This window comes from Manis javanica, chromosome 3, assembly GCF_040802235.1.
Source record: "Manis javanica isolate MJ-LG chromosome 3, MJ_LKY, whole genome shotgun sequence".
Lineage (NCBI taxonomy): Eukaryota > Metazoa > Chordata > Mammalia > Pholidota > Manidae > Manis > Manis javanica.
In genome coordinates, this window is record NC_133158.1 from 50,848,896 (window position 1) to 50,871,127 (window position 22,232).

The 22,232-nt window shown below is 42.3% G+C and overlaps 1 protein-coding gene across 3 annotated transcripts in view; it reads right to left on the reverse strand.

Moving 5' to 3' along the window:
* The window catches only part of IFNAR2 (interferon alpha and beta receptor subunit 2), a 43,660-nt gene that overhangs the window by 4,565 nt on the left and 16,863 nt on the right, over nt 1–22,232 (reverse strand). The window contains exons 2-8 of one of the 3 annotated variants that reach the window (XM_037014604.2): nt 17,179–17,265; nt 16,061–16,102; nt 14,740–14,863; nt 13,227–13,399; nt 11,192–11,352; nt 7,624–7,792; nt 2,747–2,877 (exon numbers count right to left, since the gene is read on the reverse strand). In XM_037014604.2, coding sequence (XP_036870499.2) covers nt 2,747–2,877; nt 7,624–7,792; nt 11,192–11,352; nt 13,227–13,399; nt 14,740–14,863; nt 16,061–16,102; nt 17,179–17,233 — 855 coding nt within the window. In that variant the 5' untranslated portion in view covers nt 17,234–17,265. The remainder of the gene's footprint in view (nt 1–2,746; nt 2,878–7,623; nt 7,793–11,191; nt 11,353–13,226; nt 13,400–14,739; nt 14,864–16,060; nt 16,103–17,178; nt 17,266–22,232) is intronic. The other 2 variants (XM_037014607.2, XM_037014606.2) reach the window with 2 other exon arrangements.

The following is a 22,232-nucleotide window of genomic DNA, read 5'->3' on the forward strand; positions in this document are numbered from 1 at the left end:
TCTTTATATAATCTGGATGCTAATTATTTGTTTATTACTTACATTAGATGTTTTCCCCTGGTCTTGTTTTATCATTTTATCCTCCTTATGATGACATTTGAGGAAAAGAAATTCTTAATTTTAAGGTAAGAAAATATATTAATTTTCTTCTTTTGTGGTTTTCCTTTTTGTGTCTGAAAGAATGTCCTTACCCCAAAGTCATATAGAAAATCCTACGTTGCCTTCTAAAATATTAACAGGTTTGCCTTTCACAGTATATTCTTTTAATACACTGGGAACTGATGTTGTGTATGGTGTGAGGTAGGGGCCCAATTTCATTTTTTCTCATATAGATAACATTTATTGACCAGTCAGTCCTTTCCCCTGTAATTTCTACCCATCTTTAGACATGTTTCATATGTATGGGTCGGCTTTTGGGCTCCCCATTTGACTAGATCTTTGTTAATGACTTGCAATAAGGTTTGATCATTTTTTCCACAAAGGGCTTATAATATCTGTTAGATTCCTTCTTTAAATATTTAAAAATATTTTCATATTTAATAATTTTAATAAATAACTCTGGCCATTTAAAATACATTTAAAAAGTATGTTTCTACTGTAATGGTTTTTTTTTTTTTAAGTTGTATGATTCCAAATTCGAATCCACGTTGTTAGCAATTGTGATAGGGGTTTCCCTTGGTGGTGGGGAGTAACTAGAAGAGGGCGAGAGGCACTTCCAGGGAGGCTGGTCATAGTCTCTTTCATGATCTGGGCATGAGTTACAGGGGTGCATTGAGTTTGTGAAAATTCACAGAGCTTTACACTGTGATTTGTATACTTAATTTCTTAGATGTTGAAAAGCAGCTTCATGGTTATTTTATAGTTGATTGTTGCTAGTGTATAAAAATGCAAGCATTTTTATAGTGATTATTTTGTATGTAACAACTTAGCTAAACTTAGTAATCCTAGTAATTCATCTCTAGATTCCTGTGACTTTTTTTACTTAGCCAGTCATATCATCTATAAATTATCGTGGTCTCTACCCTGACTCTTCAGATGGTAAGCTCCATAAGGGCAGGGTTTTTTGTTTTTGTTCACTTCTATATGCCCAACACCTAGAACATGTGGACACATAGATCCTCAATAAATACTTGTGAAACACACAGAAACAGCAGCAGAAGACAATGATGACAAAGGACAAGATAAGAAAAGATGTCATTTAAAATTTTTAACATCTCATCTTAATTAAATACACATATGCAAATGCACTAGGCCTAGAGTGTTCTGTTTTACTATTTCTAGAGTTTTATTTAAACAATGGATAATTTTAAATGGAGAAATATTGGACAGATACAAGATAACAACATCTCCCCCCATTATTTGGATTATCACAACAGGCATATTATATTATACATTATATGCCATATACAATTGGCATGTAATTTGAGGGCATCGTAGGGAGGGGAGGAATCCCAAGGAGACCCGGCAGGAGAATTAGTCACCAGTTTAGGTAATTCAGGCAGAAGATTGGTCTAGGAGGAGATAAGTGTGGTCCTAAGGTAAAGGCCTTTACATCTCAAGGCGATAGTGAGAAATGTGAGTTGGGGTAGGATTTACCTGAGACCCCTTGGGCAAAGCAGCTCATGGCAGACAGCAGGACTGGAGTGAAGGCTGAGGCTAAAGCTACAAGTAGAGGCTGACACTGATGGATACAAAAATGTCCATTCTTGCAAGATGGCCACAGTGTGGATGGAAGCCAACACAGAGACATTTGTATTTCACAAAGCAGAGCCAAGTGACGGCTAGGTTCAAGTACTAATTATATACTAAAATCTCCAAAAGTATACACATACCACCCGATGAACAATCCCCTCCCTAACCCAACCCAAACAAATAAAAGCAACAAGAAAAAGAGAGTACAGTTTTATCAACTGTGGGAGAATATTTAAACATGTGGCTGTTAAAAAATGAGAAGAAAAGGTGAATGGGTTCAAACATAGAAAATAAGATACGTGTGAGTGGAAAATTACAAGACTAATATAGAAAGAAAGAAATGAGATTGGGAAAATGACAAATGATGGATAAACATAGTTAAGTCAAAAGACACGAGGAGGTTTAGAAATACCCAGGCCTGGCTAAGTGTCAAAGGCTCTGAGCAGAAAGTGTACGTCTCGGTTGCACAGAGACAAGCAAAGTGGCTGGTTTCACTAGTTATTAAGGTAGCACAGATGAGAGCAACGGGGGACCTTTGTACACATGACAAATGAACAAAAGTAGTAAAAATGATTAATCCATGTCAGCAAAGCTTCAGAGAAATGTGAATACCTAGATGTCACCACTGGCATTACAAGTTAGTTGTTTATCTTTTTACAACAAAAATCCTCCTTGTGTATATGTTCACTGCAGTAATCCAAAGTAAAGGACGATCTTTATAAAAGCGTTTAATGCATTATTTGTAATGGTCAAAGAAAGATGGAAAAGCAAGGAAAAAGAAATCCATTCAAATAACCCTACAGTTGGGAAATGATTAAGGAAACAATAGCACATTAACAACAATGGAATACATGACCATTAAAAATATGTGGACAAAGGATAAAAAGGAAACATAAAATGCAAATGTATATTTATAGGGATAGAAAATAAACTAGAATGATAAACCACTTTGGTTTTTAGAAAATGGGACTTTTCTTCTTTGAAAATACCTAAGTATGTAAAAAAAAATTCTTAAAATAAAAAATAAGGGTAAAAATAGAAGAAAGCGACATACCAAAACTTTGGGGAAATCGCTTCTTAAGCATATATAACCAATCCGTTTCATTGTTATTATGGTGCTTGTGACAACAGCTGCTATTAAAAACATAGTGATTATTCCTCCTATTTTGGCAGATTCTGATGTCCCTGTTGATGAAAAATCAAATGACTTTATTTCGAAATAAATCCAATAAGTACTTGCAGTTGGGAATAAATGCGCATTGGTGAGGTGGTGGAAGGAGATATCAAGGGAGCAAAGTTGAAAAAAAAAAAGTGAAGTAATCCAAGCACAGTTGACCCCTGAACACCCCAGGTTTGAACTGCACAGGTACACTTACACAGGGATTGTTTTCAGTAATTACAGTGCAGTACTGTAAATTTATTTTCTCTTCCTTATGATTTTCTTAATAAGTTTCTTCTCTCTAGCTTACTTTATTGTGCGAACTCAGTATATGATCCATATAACATATAAAATATGTACTAATTGACAGTTTGTGTTACCGATAAGGCTTCTGGTCAAGAGTAGGCTATTAGTAGTTAAGTTTTGGGGGAGTCAAAAGTTATAAGTAGATTTTTGACTGTACAGGGTGTCAGTGCCCCTAACCCCTGCATTGCTCAAGGGTGAACTGGACACATTTCTTTAAAATGATAAAAATGACAGATGTAGTTTTTAAAAGTAAAATTTCTTTCAGTTTATAATTATGCCTTATGACCACTATGTCCCATATGGTAGCCATTCACCACATGAGACTATTTAAAATTGAAAGAGAAAAAGTTTCTCAGTCACATTAGCCACATCCAAAATGCCCACTAGCCACACGTCAGTATTCTTAAAAAAGACCTCAGGCCCAAAATGGAGTCGCCTGTGCTAAATCCACGTCACCAAACCTGAGCTTGATGCCCACCTAAAGGCAGAGTCAACCTTCCCCAGGTATGTAATCTTAAGCAGTCAGCCTGGAATTTCCTGGGCAGCACTGGTGACATAAACCACCTAATGACCTTTGTCACCCAAAGAGAAGTGACCTTGCCCAAAATAATACTGTCTTTTTGTTGATGACTTCCTTATGCTGGCTTGAAAAACTTTCCCCTTTCTGTAGGGGCAATTTTCCCTCTACCTGCTAGATGAGATGCTGACTGATTCATGAATCATTCAATAAAGCCAATTAGATCTTTAAAATTTACTCAGTTGAATTTTTGTTACTTAACAGCAGGCACAGCAAGGAGGAGGTAGGAAAGGAGTATTTGCCTGAAAAAAATACCCAACTGGGTCATGCAGAGGTGGACTCTGGCCATGCCAGGACCCCAAACCAGGCTCTGCAGAACTCACTTTGTCTTATTATGAGTTCCCTTTAGTTTCTTGTCAAAATTCCTTTTGGAACATTTCCACCTTCTGACTGAAAACAGGTCTCCAGAAGTCTAACTTTTGGACTTAGAAGAAATCAGTAGTTACATAACTAAGGCTCTCTCCAATTTCCAGAAAGACCTTTATTAATATTAATTCTGTAACCCACAGCCTCAGGCAAAACAGACACAGGAGAGAAAAAAGGAAAATAAACATGGATTATACATTTAAAAAGTCTGTCAGTAAGTTGAAGAACGAACAGAAGGAAACTCGGTGAAGACTGTTAGATGGCAGAAGATTCATGAGCCCATTCTCGTTTCCGTCAAGAGTGAATGAAGGAGGGTCATATCAACAACAGTTTTAGAATCAGACCCAGCCACAAAGGCACAGCTTTATGTCACAAAATTCTTACACATAAGTTTACATTCCTGAAAAGGATTCTGTGAACTAAACTGACTCCTTTGGAGCAGCCGTGATGTCATGGGATTCTGACCCAGGTGTGTTCCCCACTCTTCGGCCCCCAGGAAATCACGTGAATCAGAATGTCTACTTTAGGATCTGCTTCTATGGAACGTAAAACAAGGCAGCATGCTATTTAAAACAGACACCTGCCACCCTCTACCTGACATTGCCCCTACCTGCTCCCTGCATATTTTTTCTCCATAGCACTTACACTTACCATACTATATATTTTTACTTTTTAAAATCTTGTTTTTCCATCTCCTTATTGCAATGTAAGCTCCACAAGGTCACAAATTTTTATGTTTTGTTCATTGTTATACCCCCAGTATAAGATTCCAAGAGAATATGGCTAATAGTAGGTCTGTAGTAAATATTTGTTAAAGGCATGAGTGAACACAGCTTTTCCTCCAGGCCTTTTCAAAAGAGCCAACCAGTTAATTTAGGACTTCACAGAAGGAAAGGGCATTTTTCCAGATCACCGGACTAAAAGTTCCCCGTATCAGTGCTGCCCTAAGATAACAGTGTTCATTACTGAGTCCAAGTTAACACTGGTCCCAGGGGCTTCTCAAGAATCTCTCACCATCCAAACCTGTCTGGTTTCCAAGTGTGGCTAGGGACGGGTAGTTCGGATAGCAAGCGTAGACAGTGAAATGTTATCTGAACATTGGTTCCTGAGTTTGAGACAGTAAAAATTGGGGCATCAGTTTAATAAAGAGTGCGCAATGATAAAAGAATGGAGGCTGACTTAATATGCAAAGTGATGTGTCACACCCAGAAAAGATGAAATGACAGGATAGCATGCTGTGGCAGGACCATTTCTTAGCAAGTAAAACAGAGAGAAGTCAAGGGAGAAATGGAATCATTACAGAGCATGTCCACCCCCCAAAAATAGGTCAGCCTTACATCCACTTTCTAAGTGGGGACTGAGTTTCGCCAAACCCATCACGTTATATTAGTAATTTGAGTCTTTATTGGTGTGATACTGTGATTTATAATAAGAAATACATGTTTGGTCTTGTCCCCAATTATTGGCATTGAGCTCTGAAAACTTGTAGAACTTCCTGAGTGATAAGAGCAAACAAGGAAGGTGAAGGAGTGTCTTTTGTTGTTCATAACAAGCCCCTTTCAACTGCACTTGAGTTTCTACTAAAGAGGTGACTTCTGGAAAGCCCCTAAGGATGGGCGCTGGCTGTCAGGGGAACCAACCAGGTGATTAGGGGGTGGGAACCATGAACTTTCAGTTCCACCCCTTGGCTGCTGGGGAAGTGAGGTTGAATTAATTGCCAACCACCAAGGATTATATCAGTCATGCCTATGTAGTGAAGCCTCCTAAAAACCCAGGGCAGGGTCTGGAGAGCTTCCAGGTTGGTGAACACATGGCGGCACTGGGAAGGTGGCATGTCTGGAGAGAAGGGCATGGAAGTCCCTGCCCTTTCCCCACACCTTGTCCTGTGTATCTCTTACCTGGCTGTTCTTGAGTTGTGTCTTTTTATAATAAACCAGGAATCTAGTAAGTAAACTGTCTTCCTGAGTTCTGTGAGCCATTCTAGCAAATTATCTGGAGAAAGGGGGTGTAGGAATCTCTGATTTATAGCTGGTTGGTCTTGGAAGGCCAGGGGGACCTGCACCTGACATTTGAAATGGTGCTAAGGGGCAGTCTTGTGGGACAGAGCCCTTAACCTGCAGTATCTGATGCTACCTCTAGGTAGACAAAATCAGAATTGAGTTAAATTGTAAGACTCTGAGCTGGTATCAGAGAATCGCTTGGTGAGGGGAAAAACCCCACACTTTGGAGTAGAGGAGAAAACTCTATTCAGTTGGTTTTGCAATTTTGTTTATAAGGTCATGATATAATAGAAATTGTAAGAATAAGAAATCTGGCCTTTATCCCTTGCTCTTGGCACAGAACTTCAAAAACGCTTGCAATTTCCTGAGTGACAGGAGTGTCTTTGAGGGACCATAACAAGGTGACTCATGCGAGGAGGGCTAGACACTCCGGGGTGGGCCTGGGCAGGAGCACAGAGTAGCAGGGAACTTCTGGCCCCACCCCCTGACCTCCAGGGAGGGGAGAGGGGCCTCAGAGATTGAGTTAAGCCCCAATGGCCAACGATTCAAGGATTTGATTGATCATCCCTACCTACATAATCAAACCCAATAAAAATTCTGGACAGCAAGGCTTGGGGGAGCTTCTGGGTCAGTGAACACAACTGAAGTGTTGGGAGGACACTCAGGGGACAGAAGCTCCTGCACTCAGGACTCTTCAGTCTACGTGTCTGTTCACTTGTATCCTTTATAATAAAACAGTAATCGTGAGTACAGCATTTTCCTGAGTTCTGTAAGTCATTCTAGCTAATTACTAAATCTGAAGGGAGGTCCTGGGGAACCTCTGGATATGTAGCCAAGATGGACAGAAGTTTGGGTGGCCTGGAGACCAAGGACCCATGGCTGGCCCCTGATGTGGGGACAGTCTTGTGGGACTGAAGCCCTTAACCTGTGCGGTCTATGCTAACTCCAGGTGGGTTGTGTCAGAAATGAATTGAACCACTGGATGCCTGGTTGATGTCAGAGAACTGAAGTTAGAACATAAATGTCAATTTGTTTTGGGTTTACATTTTCTGTAAGAGCTCTAGGCTTTGTCACCGATTATCCATCCATGCTGGAATTTCACTGCCATCTATGAGCTTCTGTAAACCTTCCTGAGAGCTAGGTCACATCAGCCAACCACAGCAACCTGGCTGGGTGCACTGGTTCACCAGGACACTGCTGGTGCCGTGGCTGCCAGCACTTGGCTCGGAGAATGGCCAAGCTAAGGGCACACCGAATGCAATTTCATCTGGGCTCCCTGAAATAAAAGCATTTCCACTTCAGGAGGACCTGACCTTATAAAGGTTGATATCTGATTGTCCCTATGACACGGCAACATAAAAGTGACTCCACATACGGTAGACGCTGAACCAATAGAAAACATCTCTGCGATGCGCCTTCAATGGAAGAAATACCTTTAGTGCTCTGTGACTTTCAGATTCTTTTCTTTACTAGGTTTTCCCTCAGAGTAACAGTAAGATACAAATTTTCAAAAACTGTCATACCTGATTGCTGCCTAGGTTGAAGCAGGGTACATTTTAAGGGAGATCTATTTATTGCTCTCAGATCTGTAGGCTCTAAATAAACAGACACACAGTAGTTCGTGTTTGGAATTAATTTGTCGATGACATAAGTGAAATCTCCAGTGACGTTTTCATTTATTTTGGGTTTATGCTGTAAAAATAAACAAAAAATGAGTAAGACTCGGAGTGAGAATGTCATTTAAAGGCAGGCCCTGAAAATCTCTTGAGAGTTTGTCTTCAGATCTTAAGCAGGGATAGAAATAGCCCCCGCTTGGCAAGGTAAAGTATTACAAGTCATTGGGACAGGCAATTTATCACAAAACTACAGGTACATGTACCCACTCCCACATTTTAAACCATGAAATCTAGTCCAGCATCTTCATTTCACAAATGAGGAGGAATAATCCTACTGAGGGGTAAAGGTCTCCATGGTGTCCTTTTGCAAGATTATCTGACAATTAGATAATCTTGCAAAAATAAGAGAATAAAAAAGATTATTTTATTTCATTAATGGTATGTGCCCATTTTATGCTTCAGAAAGAGCTTTCATACATATTAACTCATTTGATTATCAAAACAATCTGCACAACAGGCATTATCTCCATTCTCCAGAGGAGGAAACTGCAGCTTAGTGGGATTAAGTATCTTTCTCAAGGCCACGCAGCTTGTCTGTGGCAGAAGTGAGGGGCTGTCTACTTCCTCGTGTGTTCCTGTAAAACACCTGGCCTCTTCTTTCCCAGGTAGCTCTGTTCCATTTTGGAATTAAAGAGATGAAATAAAGGTTCTTGCATACACAACTTTTGTATAATGTTTCAGTTTTCAAAATACATTCTTACTAGCAGTTTTATAAGTTAGGATATCCAGCAGTTCAAATACAGCCTTCTGTAATAATATTTTTCTGCAAGTTTCTATTTGGAATCATTAAAAAAACCAACCAACCAGCCAACCAACTAACCAACCAAACCAACCAACCAACCAACCAACCAACCAACCAACCAACCAACCAAGCAATCAACCAACCAAGCAATCAACCAACCAAGCAACCAACCAACCAACCAACCAAGTGAAAGCTGCTGCACAGCAAATAATCAATGAAGAAGAAAAAGGAGACAGAGCAGGAACAGTGTCAAGGGAGGAGGGCTCCCGCCTCATGGTGGAAAAGCACAGTGGCAGCTGAGAGTCAGAACATCTGGGCCCCACATTTGGTGCTGCCATTGTGTGAGGTGGGTTGAGTCTGCCATGCTTGCTTCCTGTTCTACCCAGCAAATGGAAGCTCCTTCCTGCTCACCTTGGTGCCCTCCCTGCACTCTGCCTCCCCTGCTGTGACTTGCATGCACAGGCCCTGCTCTGAGCCAAGGCCAACCCCTTCCCCAACTCAGGAATTCCTCTACTCATCTCCCCTAGGCTTTACCCCACTAATCCCCCTTGGAACATTCCATCTGCATCCCAACAGCCTGTAATCGCTCCCACCTTAAAAAGTTTCTCCTTGACTCCATTTTACCCTCCAGCCAGCATAGTGTATCTCACTTTCTTTTTATAGAAAAAATACTTGGAAGAATGAGCTCTCCTCACTGTCTCCAATTTCTCTCTTCTTTCTTTTTCCTGAATCCACTCCCCCTAGGTCTTGAGCCAATCACTCCACCAAAAACTTCCATGCTGTTAAATCCAATACTCAAGTCATGTAGTCCTCTTCTAACTTGTTCCATTTATAGCACTGACTTAGTTGAGTACTCTCTCCTTCTCGAACTTCCTTCTTTCACCAGGACATCACTCTCACCTAGTTCTCCTGCTATGCTGGTTGTTCCTTCTCAGTGTCTTTTGCTATTTGACCACATTTTGGAGTCTTCTGTGGCTCCATCCCTGGATGTCTTCTCTTCTCCCTGCATGTCCACTCTGGGTATCTCACCTGGTCTCAAGGTATTAATACACACCAAGAAGCAAATGGCTCCCCAGGACATCTCTCAAGCTGGGAGCACTCCCCTGAACTCTATAGACTTGGTACATTCAACTCCTGCCCATCACCTCCTACATGCCTTATAGGTACTTCAAATCTAACATGTAAAAAGCCAAGCTCCCCCTGCTGCATGCATAACCTTCCCCATTTTAATTAAGGGTAATTCTGTCTAGCCAGGTGCTTGTGCTACAAGTGCTGGAGTCCTAACTTCTCTTTCTTCCCACCCCCGCGTATCCAATCCATCCAAATATACTGCTGGCTCCACTTGCAAGATAGATGCCAAGTTTGACCACTTCTCATTTCTGCCAAGCGGTCCAAGCCACACAACCATCTGTCACCTGGTTGACAATAGTAGCCTTTTTCCCTTTCATCTAATTTAAAGAGTAATTATTATGCTTATAGTGTTGTCAATATCCTAATAAGCATAGATCTCTTATCTTGGAAATCACAATCTTAAACAGAGTTAGTAGCTCATGGTTGAATATAAATTAGATATGAATGGAATATATTTATTGAAATAGCAGTCTCTGAGTTACATAAGCTTATTTTTTCCTCTCTTATTTTTGCTCCCTTTTCCTTATCAAAGGATTAGGATGTTGATTATAAGCCAGGTGGACATTAAAGGAAAAATATAATAATTATATAATTTGTTATGTCCTATTGAGTACTTACCATTCCCAAAGCCTCTCCACTGGTCTCCCAACTTTAGCATTTGGCCCTTATGATCTATTCCTAACACACCAACCAGGATACCCTATAAAGCCTTGGGTCCTCCACGGGCTTCCACCCCACCCCAAAGACTCAGACCCCCAGAGTCCTACAAGATTGTTTGCATTACCTCCCTGACCTCACCTCCTTCCATTCTCCTGTCTTGGTCACCCAATTCCAGCTCCTGCTGTTTCTTAAACCCAGTGGTCCCACTCCAGCCTCAGGAACTCTAACTTACTGTGCCCTCTGCTTAAAAATGCTCTTCCCTTGATATTTTGCAGACTGGTACTACTTGCAAGGGTTTTCTAATTGGCAAAGGGCTATACAAGTGTAAGCTGCTGTAACAGCAGGTCCCACCAGTGAGAAGTTTGTCTATTTTCACCCATTCCAGCATTCTGAGGGATTGAGAGAACATAATGAAGATGCAGGTCTGTCTGGTACCAGGATAACCCTGAGGTTACTGACATGCGGGTAGGTCCTGCAGGGGAATCAGTTGGGGACAGAATTGCCAGAAAGAGCCACTTTCCCTACAGTGTATGAGGGCTGGAGCGGTAGAGACAGATGCTTTTTCTGTGAGGCTAAACCACCCCAAAGAAAAATCTCACTCTGGGGTGCTGAAATTTGCTTGTTCTCCCATCTATGTCACTTGCTTCTGTCTTCTGGGTGTCCCTTGACACTGTGCACATGACTTATTCTTTGAAAGAAGACTGCACTGCTGGGCTAAGTCAACGTACTTCGTAACAACTGAACGATGGTGAACTACTTCCCTAAAGTCAGACCACAGTGACCTAGACCCTTTAGTTTTCATTGTTCAAATTATTTTGCCTGTTTTTTTAAAAGACTGTCAAATGTATTCATTGCCCATGCAGAATTGTTTTGACTACTTACCTTCTTAACAATTCTCCCTGACTGTTCTTCGATGACAAGTGGTGAGTAAAACCATAATCCTTCCCCATCTAGTATCTTGGGGATGATGGGTGGAAATTTCACTGTTACATTAATGTGGTCAATAAAACCAACAACCTCAAATTCTGGTGGTTCCAAAGACACTTTAGAAAACAAAATCAGAAACAACCCCAATGTCAGTCAATGATTGCGTAATGGTGATGTTCCCACTGTCATGATACAATCTGACATTTTTACAGCTGTGTTCTGTTTCATCTGTCTATGATCCTAGTTGACATGGGTTATATTTTTTCTACTGGTGAAAAACCGAGTAAGAAAAGTGAAGTGATTCGCTTAATATTCCTACAAGAAATGGAGACAGATTTCAGGTGGAAGTTAGTACTTTCCCCATTTTTAAGCTGTATTCTAAACATAAAAGTAAAAATGACTTCTTTTCATATTGCAGTAATAATACATAACCACTGTAGAAATATCAGAAAATACAGATGGGCAATTATCCATCCCTGAATGTGGTTAATCACCTTTTCTCTATGCCTTGTATGTGTGTAAATATATATACACATATATAAACTGAACTAGTGTACACACACACACATCTAAATTGCCATTCTTACATTGTTTTGCTTGGTATATTTTTCATTTAATTTATTTCATAAATATATTAATGCATATTTATCTATATCAAGGCTGACAAACTATGGCCTGTAGACTGGATTTTCGCATAGCCTGCAAGCTCAGAATGGATTTTTGAAAGGGTTGTAAACAAATGAAGAATACATGACAGAGACCAGATGTGGCCCACAAAGTCTAAAGTGTTTCTTTTTTGGCCCTTTACAGAAAGTTGGCTGACACCTGATGTTTATCACAATTTTTTGGAGCTAATTCTATTCTATCAAGTAGCTGGTTTGTTGTACCATGATTTATCTGATTTGTTGTTTGGATCATTTAGATTGTAATTTTTCTGAAGAGAATGTATGTAGTATTCTTGGAGCTTAATCTTTGCATTTGTTCACAATTATTTCTTTAGGACAAATTATTAAAGTGGAATTCTGAACTACAGCAGACATGTATTAAGGTTTTTAATACATTCTGCCACATACTTTTAGCAAGACTATGCTGAAGTAAACTCCTTCCGTTTCCTCTAAACCTGGGTATTGACATACTTTCAGTATTTACCTTTTTGAATCTTGAAAAATGATATCTCATTATTACTTTAAGATACTTCAACAGTCTGAATACCATGATCTTGTAAGTTGTGCTTTTCTTTTTTTCCATGCAGACATAGATATGGCTATTCACACACACACATAAACACACACATGAGTCCAGTGAGTCTCACAGTATCTCAGTTGTTTGCTAAGGTGAGACTCAGTTGTCCGATCACTTTGCTAAGCATGTACATGCGAGTGCACACCCACAAACCTTTAACAGTGAGCTGAAATGGAATCTTCTCCTGGAAACAGGTTGTAAATTAGGACATTGAAGAAGTGATGGAGTCTGCCTGAGGACCAATGACAAGTGCCACAGAGAGCTGACTCCAGCCATACGGAAAGAAAAAGGGGCAGACCCAGTCTTGGGTCCCAGTCTTCTCTAAGTCTGGGCCCCAGGTACATGCATACCTGGGCATTCACACGCGGAAGAGCTATCACATTATGATCTGGGGGAGGGATCCTAGTTTTAAGGAAAACATTGGCTCAAAGAGCTGTGATGTTTAGATACAGCCCATCTGAAAGGCACTCCCTACTTCCTGCCAGATCGTAAACAACTCAGGAAAATGCAGCTCTTATATAAGCATTGAGTAATTATCTGGTAAGTCCAGATTATCACTGCACTTTTGGATAAGATAACTGAGGCTGAGAGAAGCAAAGTAACTACTTCACAGTTAGAGCTAGGAAGCAGCAGGGCCAGGAGTTGAAACCAGCCTTGAGTCTGAAACACCTCTGCAGACCTTCCTATTTCATGGCAAAGCAATAATGACGATTTTGATGATGATGATGACAAACAGAGATGGACTCACTGTGTGTTGCCAGGAAGAAACTGCCCGTGCAGCTGACCAGTGTTGTGTTCCCCTTGAACCCATCCACTCTGGGGACGTACGTCTCACGCATGTTTCCCCACACATCTGTTACATCACAAAATGATCTTGTGATATTTCTACAGTCCTCAACAATCTTCATACCTTCTGGTTTACTTTGAAGGGAAAAGAAATGATAAAAGGAAAACTTGAGTATTTATGTGACAAGCATCCATTAACTACATGCCCTACTTCCTCATTCCTTTAGAGCTCTGCTCAAATATCACTGTATCAAGTAAGTCATTGGCACTGACCACCTGGTTTAACGGAACATACTTACCCACCCTACCCTTCCCTCTCTCCAGATCCCTCTTATCTGTTTTTCTTCATACTGTTTACTGCCACCTGCCACATTATATCTTCATGTGTTTATGCATACCTCCACCTCCTTTGGGGATGTCTGCTCCAGGAGGAAAGGGGCTTTATGGTTCATGGTTGGACCCCTGGGATATAGTAGGTGCCCAGTAAATATCTGCTGGATGAATGAATGAGTGAACCTGGGCTTTCACGGTAGATGCCCCAGGCATCCCTGTTCTGTGGACAATCATGAATGCCCTCCCTAAGACAGCTTCCTCTCAGGCTAAGGACTGCATTGTCCAGTCCTAAGTCAGCCTAGGGACAACACAGGCATCTATCTTTTGAGCCTCAGAAAGGCAGGTGATACAGGTGACAGCCTAATGCAGACAGAAATGTAAAACTTTAGCAAGCAGCAAACAGAAGCTCATGAGACCCTCTACTGGGTCAGGCAGCAGTAATAACAGCCAAAAGCCAAATAAACAATGAACAAAAGGATCCTCCCAGGGGCTATTGGACCAAACTAATGACTTGTAAAGTTGACTGTTAGATGCAGGAAGAAGAGAGCCAAAGAAGGCTCCATTCATCTTGTTGCTCATCTGCACAGCAACCCCAAAGTAGGAGGACTGGCTCAGAGAGGCTGAGCTCTGCACCCAAGGTCACAGCTGGTTGGTGATCAAGACAGACTTTGGACCTGGGCCTCTCTGACTGGGCCAGGCATCTTTCTGATTGTCACATGCTTCCTTAAGTAAAGCAGACATAAGCCATCAATACTGTCACCAGACCTTTGGACTCCTGTTCTCAGAAAATACAGCACTTTTAAGCTTTTAGACTTAAGGGGATTAGAGAAATAATTGTGAAAACCACACATAATAATTATGTTGTTTCTGAGGCTTTGTCTTTTAGAAATTGGCTTTGGTTATAAATACAAGCTTTGGCAAAAATAGCTTCAGATTGCTAAAGTATTCAATTTAATTAAAAGTGGATTTGTGTTTTGTCCATGGACTTTTAAAGCTTTAAAGAAAAGAGAGAGCGAGAGAGAGAGAGAGAGAGAGAGAGAGAGAGAGAGAGAGGCTCTGTCACTAGTAGGATCCCTCTTCTCACTCTCCACATAACAGGAAGATAATATATTTGGTAAGAGAAAAATGAATGTCAAACCAACCTCATGATTGTGTACCAAAAGGTATAGTGAGTTGGCACAACTGAATGGTTTTTTAATTCCCATGATAAGATTGTCCGGAAATTTCGTAATGTCATCTTTAAAACACAAGGTTCACCTGGAAAATCTAAAGGGAACAGGAGGAAAAAAAAAGAAGAAACACTGAAATCTAGAACCCATGATTGTCTATCTTGGCCGCTGTCCAAACTGTCCCTTGGGATTGGGAGCCCAACTTCTAGCCAAGAAGCCCTTCCAAGAGCTCTGGGGTCTTGGGAACACGTAAGGAAATGGTTCCACTGGACACGAGAAATGAACTAATACAATGAATTAATGAGCGGCACAGTGTCAGGGAGGGCAGGCTCAGGAAACAGGAACTTGACACTGTGTTAACAGGATTGGGCCCAATTATCACTGACTCTCGGTGGCTCATTCTATTGACATGATCCAGGTCATCCTGGGCCCGTTCTCTCAATGCAAAGACTCCGCAGTCTTCCCTAAGCAGTTCAGCCCACTGCGAGCTTTCCCTCCTCTGGACTCCTCACCACACGGATTCCCCAAGCATGGAGTGGAGGGAGAGAGATAATATGGGCCCACACGGGCCCTGCCCAGGCATTTCATTCTCACAACGAGATACTATTAATAGACCCATTCTACAGATGGGTGGAACTGAGAGGTTGACTTACATAGAGCTGCCGAGTGGCAGCAGCCAATGGGACTGAAGCTATGCTTGTCAAATCCTGCCTTACAGGGTTAAAGTTTCTAAGGTCATCTGTTCCCTCTGGTCAGGACCTGGGCCTTTGCTTCCTTGCTTGCAAATTCTTCATCTCCCAGTGCTCATCCCAAGGACACATACTTGATGCACAGTCAAGTCTTGTGGGCAGATTTATGTACGTAGGCAAGAAGTTTAGTTTAAAAACATTATTTTCCTAGGTCTGGTACCAGGTACCAGATAACAGGTAGAAGAAAGCCAATTAAAGGGAAACTATTTCTGGATTATTTAGGTTTGGCATAGTCTATGTCTCCTTATTCTTCTATAAGGGCTTTAAATCAAATATTCTTTTAAGGGGTTTTAAAATTATCTCTAGTGTTAATTTCTTACAACAGTTGTGAGACAAATGTGAGAAGCAGAATTGGCTAATCTTGGCTCCTTTTACAGAGAAAAGGAGAGTATTTGAGAAAAATGTTGAGAAAAAGGAGTACACAAAAAAAGTGGGCCACAGATCTGAGATCAGAAACCAAATTTCCCACATTTCAGACTCCTGAGCTGTTGCCCCAGCACCCTGGCCCTTCTATAACATCTAAGCAAGCCAAGAAAATCTCTTACCAGGCAAAGCATGTAAAATACCAAACACGAGGCTGATGTACACTAGGAAGAAGAAAAAGACGTTACACAAAGGATACTCCTCCCTCCCAGCCCAATGTACAGTTGTTGCTCAAAGTCTGGTATTCTACACACGTGTAGTTATCTTGGATGGAGATTTTATTGTGTTAAAAAAAATGCTCAAGTAAATGTTTCTTAACAGAGTTGATGTTGGTGTTAGCAGCAAGTGGTCCAAGGATTTCATCCTGAGTGGATCCAAAATAAGATCTGTTTGGGGGCTGACCCTTCCGATGCAGGGTGGCTGGGGGAGTGTCCTGAGAAGCAGTTACCTGTCTACAGAAGTTCTCCGGATATGAGGATGGTGCTCATTAACACACTTGGAAGGTAAAGATACATTCCACGGTGGCGGAGGAACATGCTGGGGTGGGAATTGGGGCTTCTCATTTGTTTTTTTTCAGTTTGTTTTCTGAATGTCACAAGAACCTGGAGTGGGGAGGAGGGGTGACTGGCATTTTTAGTAGGTGGAGGCCAGGGATGGGATACATTCCAGTGCCTAGGCAGTTGTGACAGGGAAGAAGGGTCCCACTCACGGACCCCTACTGACAAACTATGGGACAGAGGACACAGTGATACTGAAATAGGATAAAAAAGAAAAGGGCACTGAAAAGGCATGGACGTAAGACTACAGAAAAAAATCGATAATAAATGAAGTGCAGAAACCCAAGTTCAGTGGTGACTTTTCAGTCACCCGTGATGCAATGAGGCAGGAGATAAGGGGTTTGGCCACTTCTCAGATATATTTTTGGAGTGATAAACTGCACCCTGGGTCAGAATGAGGGCATTAACAGACATTACTCTTCAAATGATACAGGAGGATATTCCCCATCATCACTGGGTCTTACGTTATTCCTGTTTGTTTTCCCCAAATTCACAGTAGGACCGAAACCCATATTGAATCAGCACAGGCTTCCTATCTACATTCTATTGGCTCTTGACACTGTGCAGGCTTGTACTGGGTCCTCTCATCAGGGAAATCAATTCGCTGCCCCCCGAAGGGCTCTCTCAGTGATGGTACTTCTCTGCTTGCTCGTATGAGAACTATGAAAGAAAGTAATGCTCACCCATGGGGTACAAATTCCGTGGTCTAATCGCTGAGGCATTCTGGCTCACAAGCATCTTTGTTATTGTGTAAGTCCTTACTTTCACATCTGAAAAGAAATCAATATTAGATGATCAAAATTCTGAAGTATATAATTAAAGTACAAAGATGAAAATAGGCAAAGTCAAGCCAATGGAAGACCAGGAAGAAATTTCCGGTTCCAGGCTTCCCCTGCCTTTCTAGGGGCTGGACTCTTTATCCCGTTGACACAGGCAGCCTTAGCTCAGCCTCTCGGATTTTTTAAGTTTAACTTTTGAACAGGTAACAGTTTTTTTAAATATACAAAAAAGTAAACAGTGAAGAGTCTTGCTTCCTTCAGAAAACCACTTTTATTTGTGTGTGTGTGTTTTTCAAAACACCATTATGCACAAGCAAAAACAAATATCTATTCTTATCTTCCTCCTTTTTTATACAAGAGAGAGCATATACATTCCCTGGACTACCCCTGCTTTTTCCACTTAAAAATACATTTGGGAGACCTTTCTACATCAGCACCAAAGAGAATTTCCTTTTAAAAAAAAAAAATGCTGTAGAGTCTACTCTGTGAACCTGGTACCATTTATATAATCAGTGCCTATGATGGATGTTCAAGTACGCTTCCAGTCTTTTCTGCAGTGGGTTAGCTTGAACATGTGTCATTCTGATTATGCAGGTCTAAGTATAAGAAAACTTTCCAGAAGTAGGACTGCCAGGGCAAAGGGTACATCGGTCAGGGACCCAGAAGGAAATAGCACATTCAAGTTAGGACATTTTGAGGAAGACATTAGTCAGGGACTCTTTACAAAGCTGTGAGCAGGAGTAGGCCAGCCGCAAGGAAGAGTGCAGCACCAGGAGCCAAGGAGCGGGGGCTGTTACCATCCTGGGCACAAAGGGAAGTTGCCACCCTGGAATTTGGAAGGAGGAAATCCTGTGTGGGCACTTACACCATGTAGTCACACAGCCCCCTAAGGTGCCTGTGCAGGGAGGTGGCTGGGGGATAAATATCTCACTGTCTTCCCTCCCTTCTCTTACTTGAGGCTCTCTGTTGACTGAACCCAACTAGAAGTCATAGAACAAGGGTGCTGGGGGCCATACCCATACAAGACAGGGTCTTAGGGTGGAGTAGAGGGTGGGAAAGGTGGAGGCTGGGTCTGGAGGGGAAGATGGAAGAGACCTGGCACAGGGGGGCAGCCCGGACACACACAATTATGCAATTACAAGTCTGGTCTCTCCTCTGGGCCAGGGAATTCCTCCTCCCCACTTTCTTTGTTCCGGAGGATCACTACTCCACGTCCAACAAGGTATCTGGCAACTAGAAACTTGCTTGGAAAATCTGATTTCCTGCTGCGGCATCCTGCCTGAAACTGTTAATGAAGCTTCTTTAAACTTTGACTACAAACAGATCAGCCTTCTTAAAGCATAGCTCTTGTTACTCTCATCCAGTAGCCAGGGCCAGCTTCAGCTCCCAGGGCCCTGTGTGCAGAAAGGTCCCACTCTTGGTTTATTGCTCTCCTGTAGCTGTCTTGAAATTCTTAATAATTTTATCTTTGACCTTGTGTTTTGTTAGTGAAGTCTGACAGACAGTGGACACATGCCTGGCCTGGCCTCTGTCTCTACACCCATGACCGGCTGATGCCCTGTGTGTGGAGTGGCAGCTGGGTCACATTGTCGGAGAGTCCCATGTTGCATCGATGCCATCCTGGTGTGTGTGCGGGGATGGTGGGGCCAGGCAGGATGGAGGCTTGTCTGGAGTGGGTGGGCAGTTAGCCAGTGTTGATCCAGGCACCTAGCATGCACAGGAGCACAGGTGTAAAGTGCTTGGATGTTGCTAGCACTCTGTGGATTGGGATGGCAGGTCCTTGGGAAGGGGAGACTCAGAGCTCAACTTGCCCAGAGCCCATTCCAGGCTAGAGTGTGGGGTGGCTAGCAGGAGGGGGATCCCAGCATCCTTCAGGCCCAAGTGCATGAGCCCAGAGATCAGGGCAGGGGGTCCCAGGGCAACTTCCCTGGCCCTGAGTGTATCCTGGTGAATGAGGTGTGCTCCTCTGGCTGGCTGGGTGCCTGGGGGAACCCTTTCTTCCTCCAAGTCTGGCTTGAGTTTGCTTCTTTTGGCTAGTAGGAAGCCCCCCAGAAATGCATTCAAAGCACTATGAAATGCCAATTGTGTAAACTGGTGATTCCCCATAGGTACAAAATGCTCTTATCTTTGCATTTAGATCTGGCTTTGCACAATATAAAGTAGAATAGTGGAAAGAAGGAGGGCTCAAGATGGCGGTGTGAGCAGGGCAGTAGAAATCTCCTCCCAAAGCCATATATATTTTTGAAAATACAACAAATACAACTATTCCTAAGAGAGAGATGAGAAGATACAGCACAACAGTCAGGCTACATCTACATCTGCAAGAACTCAGCATCTCACCAAGGGGGTAAGATACAAAGTCGCAACCTGGCGGGACCTGAGCATTCCCCCCACCCCAGCGTCACCAGCGGGAGGAGAGGAGTTGGAGTGGGGAGGGAGTGGAAGCGCAGGACTGCTAAACAACCAGCCCTAGTAATTTGCACGGGACCACAGACACACATTGCATGGTGTGCTGGATATTAGAGAAACGGAAGGGCAGGGTCTGAGACAGAGACTGCGAGCGGGTCCCCACAGCCGCCTCCCATGGGACAAAATAAAAGTGGGCACTTTTTAAAAGTCTTAAAGGGGCAAGGGCTCAACAACTGAACAAAATCGTCCCAGCACACTCAGCCCAGCAGGCTGGGAATCTTGAGGAACTTCAGGCCCCCTAACCCCCTGGGGGGTAAAGCAGCCCCGAAGCCCCTCATGGTGATAAGCAGCCTGCCATTCATACCCCCTGCCAGCGCTGCAAGCAAACCAGCTAACCCGCCACAGTGGCAGAGCAGCTGGAGAGCGGCCCCGCCCACAGCAATCACCCAGAGTTTCCCCCCAGCGTGCAGCTACCTGGGACACACCTGGAGGCTGCCACTGGCGTGCAGCTGCCTGGCACAGACAGAGGAAGCTGAAGCAAGGTCCGGAAGGCACGAAGGGGCACTGTTCTTGCAGGAGAACACACCCTATACAGCTGCCACTACCTGTAAGGCTCTGGGCTATCCTGAGGGCTGCCCCACCCATGGCAGCTTAGGAGATTATCCCAGAGACTGCTCCTGGTGTGCAGGGAACCTACACAGGCAGTGGAGAAGGGCAAGGCAACCAGCAAGCAGGGAGGGACTTTGTTCTCCCAGCTGACACACATGCCACCTGCCTACAACCACCTCTATCGCAATGAAAAGGCAGAAGAATCTGGTCCAGTCAAGAATCACTCAGACAACCCCAGAGAGAGGGTCTTGGGAGATAGATATAACCAATCTTCCTGAAAGAATTCAAAATAAAGGTCATAACCATGCTGATGGAGCTGCAAAGAAATACACAAGAGCTAAGGGATGAATTCTGGAGGGAGATAACAGACATGAAACAATCTCTGGAAGGACTTAAGAGCAGACTAGATGAGGTGCAAGAGACTGTTAATGGAATAGAAATCAGAGAACAGGAATACAGAGAAGCTGAGGCAGAGAGAGATAAAAGGATCTCCAGGAATGAAAGAGTATTAAGAGAACTGTGTGACCAATCCAAATGGAACAATATTCGCACTATAAGGGTACCAGAAGAAGAGGAGAGAGAAAAATGGATAGAAAGTGTCTTTGAAGAAATAATTGATGACAACTTCCCCAAGCTGAGGGAGGAAATAGTCTCTCAGACCATGGAAGCCCACAGATCTCCCAACCCAAGGGATGCAAGGAGGACAACACCAAGACATATAAAAATTAAAATGGCAAAGATCAAAGACAAGGACAGAGTATTAAAGAGAGAGAAAAAAGATCACCTACAGAGGAAAACCTATAAGGCTATCATCAGACTTCTTAACAGAAACCTTCCACACCAGAAGAGAATGTCCTGATATATTTAATGCAATGAAACAGAAGGGCCTTGAACCAAGACTACTGTATCCAGCAAGATTATCATTTAAATTTGAAGGAGGGATTAAACAATTCCCAGATAAGCAAAAGTTGAGGGAATTTGCCTCCCACAAACCACCTCTACAGGGAATGTTGAATGGACTGCTCTAGATGGAAGTACTCCTAAGGCTAAATAGATGTTACCAGAGAAAATAAAATCACAGCAAAGAAGGCAAATACTAACTAAAGGCAAAAAATAAAATCAACTATTCACAAAAACAGTTGAGGAAAACACAAAAGGGTACAGAATACAACACCTAGCATATAAAGAATGGAGGAGGAAGAATAAGAAGGGAGAGAAATAAAGAATCATCACACTGTATTTATAATAGTTTAATAAGAGAGTTAAGTTAGATGGATAGATAATAAAGAAGGTACCCTTGAACCTTTGGTAACCACGAATCCAAAGCCTGCAATGGCAATAAGTACATATCTTTCGATAATCACCCTAAATGTAAATGGACTGAATACACCAATCAAAAGACACAGAGTAATAGAATAGAAAAAAAAAACAAGACCCATCTGTATGTGGTTTACAAGAGATTCACCTCAAACCCAAAGACATACACAGACTAAAAGTGAAGGGATGAAAAAAGATACTTTATGCAAACAATAGGGATAAAAAAGTAGGTATTGCAGTACTTGTATCCGACAAAATAGACTTCAAAACAAAGAAAGTAACAAGAGATAAAAAAGGACATTACATAATGACAAAGGGGTCAGTCCAACAAGAGGATATAACCATTATAAATGTATATGCACCCAACACAGGAGCACCGACATATGTGAAACAAATATTAACAGAATTAAAGGAGGAATAGAATGCAATGCATTCATTCTAGGAGACTTCAGCACACCACTCACTCCAAAGAACAGATCCACCAGACAGAAAATAAGTAAGTAAACAGAGGCACTGAACAACACACTAGAACAGACGGACCTAACAGACATCTACAGAACTCTACACCCAAAAGTAGCAGGATACATATTCTTCTCAAGTGCACATGGAATATTTTCCAGAAT